At 39.6% G+C, this 13,978-nt stretch overlaps 1 protein-coding gene across 1 annotated transcript in view; it reads left to right on the forward strand.

The window, feature by feature from the left end:
• Positions 1–13,978, forward strand: part of acad9 (acyl-CoA dehydrogenase family, member 9) — a 15,208-nt gene continuing 1,230 nt past the window's right edge. Inside the window, exons 1-16 of the mRNA XM_047582728.1 lie at positions 1–276; positions 509–602; positions 697–798; positions 2,138–2,244; positions 2,322–2,422; positions 3,250–3,328; positions 3,901–4,072; positions 4,156–4,229; positions 4,326–4,401; positions 4,944–5,014; positions 5,105–5,224; positions 6,334–6,462; positions 6,875–6,954; positions 8,452–8,578; positions 8,662–8,739; positions 11,833–11,961. Coding sequence (XP_047438684.1) covers positions 97–276; positions 509–602; positions 697–798; positions 2,138–2,244; positions 2,322–2,422; positions 3,250–3,328; positions 3,901–4,072; positions 4,156–4,229; positions 4,326–4,401; positions 4,944–5,014; positions 5,105–5,224; positions 6,334–6,462; positions 6,875–6,954; positions 8,452–8,578; positions 8,662–8,739; positions 11,833–11,961 — 1,719 coding nt within the window. The 5' untranslated portion in view covers positions 1–96. The remainder of the gene's footprint in view (positions 277–508; positions 603–696; positions 799–2,137; positions 2,245–2,321; positions 2,423–3,249; positions 3,329–3,900; positions 4,073–4,155; positions 4,230–4,325; positions 4,402–4,943; positions 5,015–5,104; positions 5,225–6,333; positions 6,463–6,874; positions 6,955–8,451; positions 8,579–8,661; positions 8,740–11,832; positions 11,962–13,978) is intronic.

Raw genomic sequence — 13,978 nt, forward strand, 5'->3', positions numbered from 1 at the left:
CAGCATGCGACAGAAACGGGTGAAAGGTTGTGTGTTTATCCAGCGGTAATACACGGCTGGGGTACGCGAAATAGAGATTTTCATAATCAAGGAACCATGAATGTAAATAGATTTACCGACTTATCTAGAACTTTTCGAATTGGAAAGCGTCTGCTTGACTGTCGTGTGAGGCATGTCGGGAAAGAAGCGCTACAGCTTCAGCAGCGGAGGTCAATTAAAACACATTCAAGAAACCTCGCGTACGCTAAGGATTTATTCCTGGGTCAGGTGAACAAGGTAACGCAAATTTAACGTCGTTTAAGTTTTGGGTGTGGAGTAAACTAATGGAAATGTTTTCTCTTTCTTATAAATGTAAATTATATATATAATATGAATGTGAATTAAACTATGCACCACCTATGCTAACCCGTGTTTGTTTTGTTTTATAACGCGGAGAAGACGCGTATCTCCTTTCTCATTTCACCTTTCACCTGTCTCCTTCTGATTCTGATTCTTCTATGCATTCCAGGCTGAAGTCTTCCCTTATCCAGAAATTGGAAATGAAGAGCTGGAGGAGCTCAAGCAGCTGGTTGCACCGGTGGAAAAATTCTTCAATGAGGAAGGTGAGAGTATAAATTTAGGAATCTGTTGCCTCTGAGTAATTCAGTACATTGAAAATGACACGGTGCAGTATATATATACACATTATTCTTTCAGTTGACTCAGCAAAGATTGACCAGGAAGCCAGAATCCCCCCAGAGACTCTGAAGGGGTTGAAGGAGCTCGGTCTGTTTGGAATCATGGTTCCTGAGGAGTATGGTGAGATGTCTGCATCCTGGATTATTGTATTCTTTAATACTGCATTTGTGTGTCATGCACGTCGAATTCATACGGTGTCCTGGAAGGCCTATTTAGGGACTGCAATACATAAGGACACTGTAGTGAAACAAATAAATATATCTCATCTCATCTTCTACTACAGCTTATCCTACAAATAAATATATTAATAATAAAGATATTTTGACATCATTGTCTTTTGCTGAGAGCAAACTGAGCCAATATCTGTCCTTACAAACATTTGTTTGAGCAAATGATGAATGTTATCACCCTTTGAGCTACAATAACCACATTAATATTAACATACTGAACTAGACCAGGCCATATTGGGGGGGGGAAAGAAATAGTCGGCCTGTACTGTCATTACAGACACCGTAGGGACTTTAGTGCAAACATTTGACGACTTTAATATGTGTATGGAGATACGGTCAATTTTGGAGCCGGAGCCAGAGCCTGATCAGTACGACCCGAGAGCAACGAGACGTTGCGTTGTTGATGACCAATCCAAACTTCCTCCAGACTGACTCGCGTTTCCATTTAATTAATACTACATTCATTATCTAATTAGTACTACTACACTGATCTGCCTCCATTAGTCACAAGGACATGTTGAATTATACACTGTACTTGTTTTAAATTTTTTTTGCAACTCTCACTGCCCCACGGGTCCTTTTTTACGGAACAGTTGGCATGGCAACCAGTGGTTGCCTGTATGTCACATCCTGTTTCTATAGCGTCAAATAACTAAGTACAACAAAATATATCCAAAAATTACCACCTGAATTTGACTCAGTATTATAAAAACTACCTGAAATAATAATTAATAATTCTGGGTGTATTTTACAGTTTTAGCAACATGGAGGGGGTGGAGCTTATGACCTATACTGCATCTAGTCACCAGGGGGAGCTCTACTTGCTTCGGCTTCACTTTAGAGGAGCTGTTTCGCGTCCATATTTATACAGTCTATGCTGTTTTCTTCCTTGTTGTCCAAACTAGAGTTGGGCCAAGGTCATAATAACAGAATGTGTGTGTGTTAATCATGTGTAAAGAGGAGAAGTTAAAAGGAATTTACATGTTATTAACACATTAATTTTGACATCTTGCATATATAAACTATATATAGGCTTGTACAGTATATTTGATGTAGTTACAGTCTCCTGTGTCATGTCATTGTCTTGAAGTTCAGCTTTAAAGAAATTGCTTACATTTTCAGACAACCAACATGAGCTATGTTCTTATCACGGCGACATCCATGCAACACAGAAAAAGTCCTCTAGTCTAGTACATTTTGAATTGAAGGCATTGTGTCATTATGTCCAGGTGGTCTCGGATTGTCCAACACCATGTACGCGCGACTGGCTGAGATCACCTCATTAGACGCCTCTATTGCTGTAACCCTGGCTGCACATCAAGCCATCGGGCTGAAGGTAGAAAAGAAAATGCTGCTTCTTCCGGAAATGTCAGTAGTTTGAGGTGATTTCCTAACGGCAGTGTGGGGTTTCAGGGGATTCTGATCGCAGGGAACGAAGCCCAGAAGCAGAAGTATCTGCCCAAACTGGCTTCAGGAGAACACGTCGCTGCTTTCTGTCTGACGGAGCCTGGAAGGTAAAGACACACGAACCCCGTCCTGTTATTTATTTGCATTGTCTCATTCACTGTGTGGTGACGGTAAAGTCTGCAGCTGTGTTTATGTTGGACAGTCATGTTCACCTCATAACCCACCACCAGATGTTCCGGCTAAACTTAATTAATGGACATTTCTACATCAGGACGCCGCGGAGTGTAGTATCACTCTTACACACTGTCACAACAGTGTCTTAAATCTTCCCAGGATAGTTTTTTGTTTCATCATTCAACAAGTTAACCTCCTGAGATCCAAGCTTTTGTTTGGAATCTGCCCCAGTTTGATTAAGATTTTTAGGTATTTGGGATTAGTAGGACCTAAGAAGTACATATACACATATATGTGTGTGTGTGTGTGTGTGTGTGTGTGTGTGTGTGTATATACAGATCAACGTCAATGAATCAAGAAAAAAAGCTTTTAACACTCAATATTTAACAATAAATATGGGTCTTAAGGTGCTTCTTAAAAGCCTCAACAGAGTCAGAGCTTCTAATGACTTATGTCAGGCTACATGGTTATTATTCACGGGTTTAATTTAGCTATTTAGCGTCCGTTCTTGCCATAACAGTCTCCTGAAATAAGCTAACCGTCTGTATTGTTTGAGATGTTTTGCCTCCAGTTAAGCCCCGCCCCTCAAAAAACATCACATTGTTTACAAACTGTCCAGGTGAAAGTAAGTGTTGGAGTCACTGCTCAAAGGTCGTGACTGTACGATGACCAGGCCACGTTAAAAGTCATGTTTGTCAGTGGCGTCCACACAGAACACGGTTGGATTCCCTTCACTTATACTCGTCTTTGATTATTTCAGTGGAAGTGATGCCGCCTCCATTCAGACGCGTGCCACCCTGTCTGAAGACGGGAAACATTACCTGATCAATGGCTCCAAGGTGAGAACAATCAAGCAGGCTTCAAACCTACGTCTTAAAATGACTCATTTAGCCTCAGATTATTTATTTTCTTACATTTTGAACATGAACAAGTAATTAAACATATGAAAAAATAAAGACTACAAATCAAAAAGAACCAAATAAGTTTGTCCTTTGCATGTTCGAAAGGGAAGAGGCAGGAAGATGAAACTTATCTAGTCCCACCCCTTTAGGTTACACAAGTCATCAATAATTAACCCACTTCCACATAATAATAATGATCACAACATGTCAACCGTCATAATCTTTAACTTATCTCATCCTTGTACTGTTAAAAAAAACAACAACATGTTTTTATACTTTTTCTTAAACTGCTCTTTGTTTGGACATTGTTTCAGTTCATCACTCAGACAGTTTAAACCAAAAATCTTGTCCATGTTGTTCTCACGTTTACATTCTTAAAATAAAACTATCCCGTTAAACTCTTATCTTCCCTCCCTCTGAATAAACGTGCCCTGAATATTTCCTGATTTCTTCTCTTTCATATTCTATTTTTGACTGAATGTCCTTCGTCTTTCGATTCGTTTCGTCAGATTTGGATTTCAAACGGAGGCTTCGCAGACATCATGACGGTGTTCGCCAGGACTGAGGTGGAGGTGGACGGTGTGAAGAAGGACAAGATTTCTGCCTTTATTGTGGAGAGGGCGTTTGGGGGAATCACCAGCGGCAAACCTGAAGACAAACTGGGCATCAGGGGTTCAAACAGTAAGAGCTTCGTAAACACTTTTTTTTTAATGACATTTGAGATTAAACCTTTTATTTATTCATTTATTTATTTATTTATTTAGCTTGTGAGGTGTCATTTGATAACGTCCCAGTGCCGTTGGAGAATGTTATAGGAGAAGTAGGCGGTGGATTCAAGGTAAGTTTTATTTTAAACTTCTTTTCAAGTTTTGTAAATGATTGTCTCTGTCTCTGTCTCTGTGAGGTAAACTTGTAAACTTCTGTGTTGGGACAGATTGCCATGAACATCCTGAACTCAGGGAGGTTCAGTATGGGCAGTTCATCCGCTGGAATGATTAAAAAACTCATAGGTAAAAATCTCACTAGAATCATTTTCCTTGTGCATCGTTAAAGTCAGTCTGAGTCTAAGTCGTCTTCTTCTTCTTCTTCTTCTTCTGCTTCTACTTCTTCTTCTTCTTCCTCCTCCTTCTCCTCCTCTTCTTCTTCTTCTTCTTCTTCTTCTTCTTCTTCTTCTTCTTCTTCTTCCTCCTCCTTCTCCTCCTCTTCTTCTTCTTCTTCTTCTTCTTCTTCTTCTTCTTCTTCCTCCTCTTCTTCTTCTTCTTCTTCTTCTTCTTCTTCTTCTCCTCTTCCTCCTCTTCTTCTTATTCTTCCTCTTCTCTCTCTCTTCTTTTCTTCTCTTCCTCTTCTTCTCTCCTCCTCCTTCTTCTTCTTATTCTTCTTCTTCTTCTTCTTCCTCCTCCTCTTCTTCTTCTTCTTCTTCTTCTTCCTCCTCCTCTTCTTCTTATTCTTCCTCTTCCTCCTCTTCTTCTTATTCTTCCTCTTCTTCTTCTTCTTATTCTTCCTCCTCTTCTTCTTATTCTTCCTCTTCTTCTTCTTCTTCCTCTTCTTCTAGAACTGGCCGCTGAGTACGCTGCAGCCAGGAAGCAGTTTAACAAAAGCCTGACTGAATTTGGTATGATCCAGGTACGGTTAAGTTTGCTCTTATTGTTGGAGTCTGGTGCAATTTTCGGTCTGGTGGTCAGAAGTTTTTTTTTTTTTATTTTGTCACCACAGGAGAAGTTTGCGCTGATGGCCGTTAATTCCTTTGTGATGGAGAGCATGGCGTACCTGACCGCAGGGATGATGGACCGACCCGGGCTACCGGACTGCTCTCTGGAGGCAGCCATGGTCAAGGTTGGCAGTCGTCTCATTTTAATCTTATTTATATGTTATTGGTTATTTTAATACCTTTATCCAACTGTTTTTACTTTTATCACCTTTTTTTACTGGATAAAGAGAAATGTACATCATGGTATTTTTCTTTTCATGTATAATCACATGTTCATTTGTTCAACATTTGCTACTGGTTGAGAGAGGAATTAATGCAGTAGATTGACTAAGGATGGACTATTTTACTGTGATGATGACTAAATATTGTAGAATAATCCCACACTAGTAGTAAAACTGGTTTGCGTGGCCCCGTGTTAGCGCTGACTGCTGATGTGGAAGTCCAGGGACATTTACAAAAAAATGAATTTAATGTTGTCAAGATGAAATGAAGACACAGGGACAATTACGGATTCATTTATTTTGACATATTTATTCACATTTAAACATATTTAAACTGCTGTGTCTGCAACATCAATAGCAGTGCGATCAGCTACCGTAATAACTATAGTCTGCGTGCAACATTTTTTTTTTCTCATTCATAAAAAGCTAAAATTGGGGACATTCTCAGGGACAGCTTTAGTCAGGGGACAGGTCATCCAAAATGGGGACTGTCCCCAGAAATCGGTTACATCTGATCACCCTAAAAAAACAACCGATATGGCGCCTTTTTTCGGCTCATGTCTTCTCGTTCTCCTGCTTCATTTTTTGGACCTTTCCATCTTCACCACACCTTCACAGTAACACAGTCGCACCATGTGTGTTTAGAAGCGCTACATTGAAAATGGTCCAGTCTGAAACAGTGTCTTGCGGTGCAGCGTTCTGAACCCTGGTGATCAAACACACCGGTAGGCAGGTATATTAACAAATGATATCATACAAAAAGATGAAAATACTGAAAAACAATACACAATAATACAGCCCAGCACTAATAATGGGTGTCAGTGTGTACATGTGTGTGTCTGTGTATGTGTAGTGTGTGTGCACATGTATGTGTCTGTATGTGTATATATGGGCTTCTTGATTTTGTTTCCTGTCCTAATGTTTTTATTTGTGTGAAGCACTTTGGGCTGTATTTTTTTGTTGTATGAAAAGTGCTGTATGAATAAAGTTTGATTTCTTCGTCATCTCTTCAGGTGTTCAGCTCGGAGGGAGGCTGGATTTGTGTCAGCGAGGCTCTTCAGGTCCTCGGGGGTCTGGGTTATACGAAGAACTACCCCTTCGAGCGCTACGTCAGGGACTGTCGCATCCTGCCCATCTTTGAGGTATTCATTCATGATCATGGCCGTAGTTTTTTACATTAGACTGATTCTTATCATGTATTTCTAAGTATATTGAACTGTACTTGATTTGTTCAAATAGTAATATTGTCTATCTGAACACCAGGTGGCACAAACGGATAAAGTTTGTAAAGTTAAATTCAGTTTCATTTATAGCTGTGTATAGTTCATACCATGACAGGACTTGTTCAACAGTCATTTCTTTGTGTTTTTCTGTGTATACTGTGTAAAGGAAATTCTCTTTAATGTGATTTTCCATGTGCAAGGCCCTCTGGTGCTTTATGGAAAGAGCATGGTACCCTGTTTTTTTGCAGCACACACCTCCACCCACACACACACACACACACACACACCTGTGTTTTTTATGGTATAACTTAATTCTGTCGTCCATTTACAGGGAACCAATGAAATCCTGAGGATGTACGTGGCCCTCACTGGGATGCAGTACGCTGGCAAAGTCCTCACTGGGAAAATAAAGTAAGACGATACATCTATAAATAACGACAGTTAGATGATCCTTTAATTTATGCCACAGTGGGAAATGTGCAGTGAACATTAAATGAATAGAAAAATAGTCAATCCTATTCATGAGTATTTCTACAAATGTGGTGTGTTTATGTCACTGGAAAAGTGGGAAGTTTGGACTTTAGGTGGAACAAATATTGACTGGGGTAACTTTTAGTTTTTCTGAGTTCTTAACGCAGCCTTTTGAATAGTTTTATAAACTCACAGCCACATTATTCATGTACTTGTGTGTAAGGTAAGTCATGAGGTAATAATGTGTCAGATTAAAACAATGTGTCAAACAAAAAATATTTAAAGACCAAATTTAAAATTAAAACAATTCATTAAAATGTATGATTAAAACCAGAAGTTAATAAAATCTAACATAAAATTTACGGTGCAGCACTTGAGTTAAACTTATTGATGAACTGATTTAGTCAAAAGCAGCTGAGAACGGTCTTGATTTAAATACACTGAGAGTTTCAGCTGATCTTCAGATTCCTGGGAGTTTGTTCCAGATATGTGGAGCATCAGGTCACTGATGCAGTACTTTTAAAATCTATCCATTGGTTCCCAACCTGGGGTCACAGGGGTTACGCCAAAACTCGTCTGATCTGAGTTCACCATCAGTACTGGTTCTCCAGCGTGTGGTGTTTGATCGCAATTTTTTTTAAAAAATGATCAACATTTAGAAAATTAATATTAACGCAGGATATTGTCAGCAGCTTTCCCTCCAAACTAACATCACTAGCCAGTCAGAAGTAGGGTGGAGGTGGGTCTCGGAAAACTTGGTTGAGATCCAGCTGCAGCCGATGCTGCATTCAAGACGACTTCGGAAAAAAGTGAACTCTGAGTTGTTCAAATAAAAAATTACTGCTTACAAAATTAAAAATAGTCGCTGCAAATATAGTAATGTTCAGCAAACGGTAAAGATTTACCAAACTTATTATTATGTTATTTTCTCCTCCAAGTTAACCTGTAGTGTGAACGCTATGGTGTCGCTAGTCTGGAATTTCTGAGTTTTCATGAAGGCATCACTGAGCAGCCGTTTCTTCATTGAAGTCACTGTTGTTGGAAAGATGGCGAGTAAATTTAACTACAGATAAAATAATAATAATAACTAATATTAAATGATAATAAATGTTTTTTTTTTACTTTAAACCCTGAATATGTTTCATGTATAGATGAAACTGCTTAATCTCTGGCTCTGGCAAACATGGAGCCAAAGTAACGACCTCAGAACTGGACTGATCTACTTTGTTGGTCTTAATGAGGATTAATGCAGCAGAGTTCTGAATTATTTCTTTAATTAGATCCGTGAAGACACTGTTACAGTAAACGAGTCTACATGTGATAAATGTACGGTTAAGCTTTAAAAGGTCCTGTTGAGAATGTTCTTCAGGTGACACTAGGCCGACTTTGTGTAAATAGTCTGTCTGAGTTCCCTCTGTCTTTCTTGTTTGCCTGCAGAGAGATGAAGAAAGGGAACATAGGCCTTGCTCTGGGGATGGTCGGCCAGAAGCTGTGGACCTCGTTCGGAGGTTCAGTGGATCTGGGCCTGACTGGAAAAGACGGCGTTGTGCATCCAAGCTTGGAAGTAAGAACTAAAACACTTGGAGACAAACATTTTCCGGACGCTCTGGTTTGTTTTCTAGACTCTCAGATGTTTTCTGTTTGCAGGACAGTGCAAAGAAGTTTGAGCAGAACGTCAACTTGTTCGGGGCGACGGTGGAGAGCCTGCTCTACAGATACGGAAAGGTAACAACTGATTGATTCTCCAAAAGCAGCTGTGGGACTTTCCTTCTCAGACGTTTCCAATTCGTACGAACAAAAATTCCCATTTGTCTTCAAAGGCTGAACGTACGAGTCGTTCTGTGGTGATAGGTGGTGTCGGCCTGTTACACATCTGCTCCAGAGTGTTTCTCTCCATTTCTTCTCAGACTGTGCTTTTGTAATCATAGCTTTCCCAAAGCAGCCGTAAACGTTTTGGAAACGGGTCAGCGTTCCAAATCCTCACTTCCTGTGTCATTACACTGTGTTTTGATCCAGTACACAAGAAGCGTCCTCAGAGGGCTCCCAGCGCTCGGACTCGAGCGTGTGCCAAGACCTTGAACATTTAAGTTCAAAGTGCGAAGTGAACACACACTCAAAGTTGAATGAACACACTGATGTGTATGTGAGGCGGAAATTGTAAGTTGTTAAGTTTTAGCATTTTTCTTAAGAGGAAACACAAAATTATTATTAGTGTCTCATCACTAAGAGTGCTCCACTCGTTATCGGCTGATTTCCCTCCTAAATAATTTGATTGGCGACCTCTACAGCAGCCGATCAGAAAAGCAGATCATATAAGAACTGTGTCCTCCAGGAAACCTACACAAGTATGTAAAGTATGGACAAGTGTGGAATATGATTTTATAAATTCCTTGGTCTGAAAAAATACTGAAAATGAAAATGAAATGTTACCCAGCCTGTTAGTACTGTTCAATTTTCTAAAAGATAAAATTATGAATATCTAATTAATTTATTTTTCTATTTGACTTAATTTAGTTACTTGTTAAAAAGTATTTGAATACTTATTTGATGTTTGTAACATCAGGTTGTTCATCTCTTCATGTGCAACTTAGAATAAAAAAATAATAAAAAGTGCACTGAATTTATCATCTATCTATCTAACTTATGATCTACTTACATTACTTAGCTACAATCTTCTAGAAATTATTTGGTGACATAACCACATATGAATTCAGAATAATGAAAACAAACAATTAATTCCATAATTTATTTTCATGATGCACAATTATTCACTCAAATGCCATAAACTTGATGCTCTGTGCACTTTGTTTCTATTTTTAATTTATAAAATAAAACCTAATTCTATTTCACAAAGCAGGAATAGCTAATTTGCCAGAACCTGCTGATGAAATACTTGAAAAACACAACATGCTGCAGTGGACGAGCTCGTATCCACATCTTTAAAAAGCTCTGCTGACCCCACAGACACACACTCTGGATAGTTGGGTAGACACATACGGGAAACATGTGTGTGAGAGAGAGAGGGGGAGTTAATGTATCTGGTCAGGACAGAACCAGGAAGTTTGTAATTAGACGGTACACACCCTGACCACCGTGCCACCAGGACACCTCAGAGAAGCATTAAAGCCTCGTTCTGTTTTCATTCCTTCTGCTGTCTTTGTACTTTTGACCACGGTTTCCCCCAATTGTCTTAACATTACACTCAGACCGGAGAGAAAGCACAGCAAACCTTCATAACAAAGAGATGATAAACACAGGTACTCACAAGTGACGGGAGTTATTCGCTCAGTGCACTGTTAAGAGTATAATCTGTTTAAAATTCCTCCTAAGTTCTTGATCTTGTCAAACTTGTCAAATTCAAAGAAAATAATAAAATAACACTGAATTTCAACTGGCAAGAATTATCTGTTAAGATATATCTGCATCATTAAGGTAAGTTTTCACCATATACTGCATCTTTAAAGGCTTGTTCTCAGCCATAGACTGTATATAAATATGGAGATGGCGTGTTGCCGCTGACGGGCGACACCATCTTGTGACTTTTTAGCCAGAGTCTGAGATACTGCTGCGCTCCTTTACCTCCAGCAGTTTAAAAAAAAAAAGAAATGTTGGATCATACGCTCACTACACATCTACTTAAAGTGGGATGGCCTTTCGGAGTGGTTGGCATGGCAACTAGTAGTCGCCGTTACGTCACATCCTGTTTCTATAGCGTCAAATACACAAAACCTACACAAAAACATGAATTTGAACGTGCATCAACATCATATTAACTACCTGAAATGACATCCTTGGAAAAAGAAAATGTATTTGACATTTATTTAAGAGTTTTAGTTTGTCCCAGGTCCCATCCTCTAACATAGAGGAGGCGGAGCTTATGACCTATACTACAGCCAGACACCAGGGGGAGCTCTACTTGCGTTAGCTGCCCTTCCGTCTTTATACTGTGTTCTCAACGCATCAACCGCACAGAACTTTTTTTCTGGCTTTGTTTCTTCTTGTGTCTCTTTTTTGTGGTGTCCATTTACATCTCCGTGAGCTCCCAGATGCTAATACTTCACACTGTGTGTGGGTGCTGAATGAACGGTGTGATCCGACGGATGCGTTTGTCAAAACGACTGATAGACATCCGTAAATAATGATTAAAGTGCCTCTTAGCGCGTGTGATTTGTGCTGCAGTGGGGTGGGGTGGGGGGGCTTTTGAGGACTTCCCCGGAATTTGCCACTTGAGTTTCTCGCGAAGTATAAATGACTTGGTCTAAATATTTACACAGGCTGTCTACAGGACGTAAGAGCTAAACCCTCAAGAACATTTGTGTGGTGTTTGTCGACTTAAATTAGAAATTTAGGAAGCGGATGCATCAACTAGTTGTAAGTGTTCCTAAACTTTCAACAGCTCTATTTCCACGAGTTTCAGGCCCCATTGTTATTATGAGCGACCGTTACCAAGAGCTCGGTTTCCATCTTAATCCTCATAAAGATTTGAACCTGCCAAGAGAGAAGATCGCCCTGTTCCCACAGACATGCACAGCATAGAGGTTAAATATTGCCCCAGATATAATTCTGGTGTCTGTGTGGTCTCCAAACACAGGAAGTAATTAATCAGACTGGTTCCTAAGCTTCCCTTTGAGCAGTCTGCGTTAGTGCCTTCTGGCTCCGCGTTCGCAGGAAAATGATTCAAATCGCCAATCTTTTCCCGTCAGACTACAGAAACCCGAGTAGGGGTTGCTTTAATAATTGCTGGCATTGCAGATGATTGAAATTTGAAGTGCCCCTGTGTTTTTTTTTTTTAATCTTTTTTTTTTATTCCACCAACAGACCATAGTGGATGAACAGCTCGTCCTGAAGAGAGTAGCAGATGTGCTGATCAACCTCTACGCCATGACAGCCGTCCTGTCCAGAGCCAGCCGCTCCATCAGCATCGGCCTCAAAAATCACGACCATGAGGTGTGTTCAGTAACACACACACACACACACACACAGGGCTTGAAATTAACTTAAAGTTATTCACCAGCCAGATTAGTTACTACCTAAAACCAAAAGGTTGCTCTACCGTTGTATTCTGACATCATTAGCTATGTAGCAGTCATCAGTCGTCCTGTCCTTATATAGGCTACAGTTCTCAATCAATACTGTACTATGATATTGTTGGAAAATAAGAGAATTGCATGATGTGTTCGGGTATAATATAAATTCAGTAGCCTTCTGATACCATAATAGTATCATGTGCCACTTGGCTGCAGACAGCTGGAGATAAAAACCATAATGTGTCATCACTGTTGACACGTTGTTGTCTGTTCAGGTTCTTTTTGCTCTTCATCATGAAGTTCCAGCCGTAGATGCTGGGAGAAAATTGCCAGACGTAGCGTAGCAGCATTTTGTCATCAGTTTGTATTTGAATATTAACGAGTATTATTTGATCTGATTAAGGTGGACAGACTGTGCACTCTTATTTAATGCAGTACACGACACGGATGTGTGATAATTTCCTCTAATAATTCATCCCTAGATTGAGGGACTGTGCTGTTTCTATTCTATTATATTGTATTAATATTGATATTAATATTAAAAGCCATGTTGGTTGCTTAGGTTGTCGCTTCTGTCTTGCAACATATTGACTGCAGTTGTTTTGTGTTTTATTTATTAGTATTTTCTTCTACTCGTGCTCTAAATTATTTAGCCAGTTAGCAGTCGAATACCGTCCCCTATCACCATTTCCTTAAGCCTCAGGCATGCGTTTAATTTACTCTCTTGGAACCTTAGTGGACATAAACATCCTTGTCAAAAAACTGCTATAAAAACTTAAGTGATTAATATTTTTTCCTGCATAAATCTCTTAAACTGCTTCAGCACTTTACTAAACTACCAAAAATGTAATAATTTTTGAGGATTTTAACCCTTTAAATGCCAGTTTGATTACTTAAAGTCACTGTTGTTGTTTGTTTGCTTGTTTGTTTTTTGGAAAAAAAAAAGAAAAATTATTTATTTTCCAAAAAGTAATGTTGGGGGTTCTGGGGCATTTTTTTCAAATCAGTCTTGGTTATGACCAAAACTATCTAAAAAATAGGTCTTCAACAGGGGGTCCACGGCCTCTAGGGGGTCCACAGGGGGTCTTTGGTTGATTAGATATTTTTATATGTTTTTTAATTTCCCCTTAGAAATTAAAATTTCTTTAAATATGAATCTACCGTATTTTATTAAAGGGTTAAATGGAGGCAGAAGACGTTATCTTTCAGTCATCACTTCACTCATTCAGTGACTCTCAACAGCCACACTAGACCTGTCAATCTAAGCCTCCTGTCCAGAGTAGGCCCCGCCCCTATCGCTGCTAATCACGAGGCCACAAATGTCCCTACGGGTCCCTACTTAATCTCTATATCAGTCTGTCCTTGGCCTGAAAAACGTTGGAGACCCCTGATCTAAAATATTAACTTGATTGCATCATTAGTTTTTGTGTAGCATCAGCTTAACGACGCAGAAAGACTCAAATCCGCGTCGTTATCAGACTCATTTCACCACACGTTTAATTCTCTCATTTACAGCAGCAAGTTGGGATCTAGTGGGAGCCATGAGACCAGCCCCACGTCTAATTCTGCTTTCTTATTTTATGGTTTCTTTTTAGTTGCAAACATGTGTAAAGTAGGCCTTTTATCAGCTCACGCTTTGATTTGTTAAAGGGTCGGTGGTGACTTTTATTACTTTCACTTTGCTGTTTTATGGAGGCGTAGGCTTGGTTTTCCTCAGAGCAGATCTAGTGAAGGACACGGGATGGCAGAATGTAAACGCTAACTGTACAACGGTCCTGTGTGTGTGTAATCAGAAACAGGGTCAAAGCAAAACTAACTCTTACCAGGAAGACATGAAAGAAGGCCGGGAGTGTTTTCTATTATCCTTTCTCGCAACATTGCTCTGTGTTTCAGATGGCCGGCCCCGGGTTTTTCTCCCACAGTTTTTCTTTTCTCTG

The sequence above is a fragment of the Mugil cephalus genome, chromosome 4, assembly GCF_022458985.1.
Source record: "Mugil cephalus isolate CIBA_MC_2020 chromosome 4, CIBA_Mcephalus_1.1, whole genome shotgun sequence".
In the NCBI taxonomy this organism is placed as follows: Eukaryota; Metazoa; Chordata; class Actinopteri; order Mugiliformes; family Mugilidae; genus Mugil; species Mugil cephalus.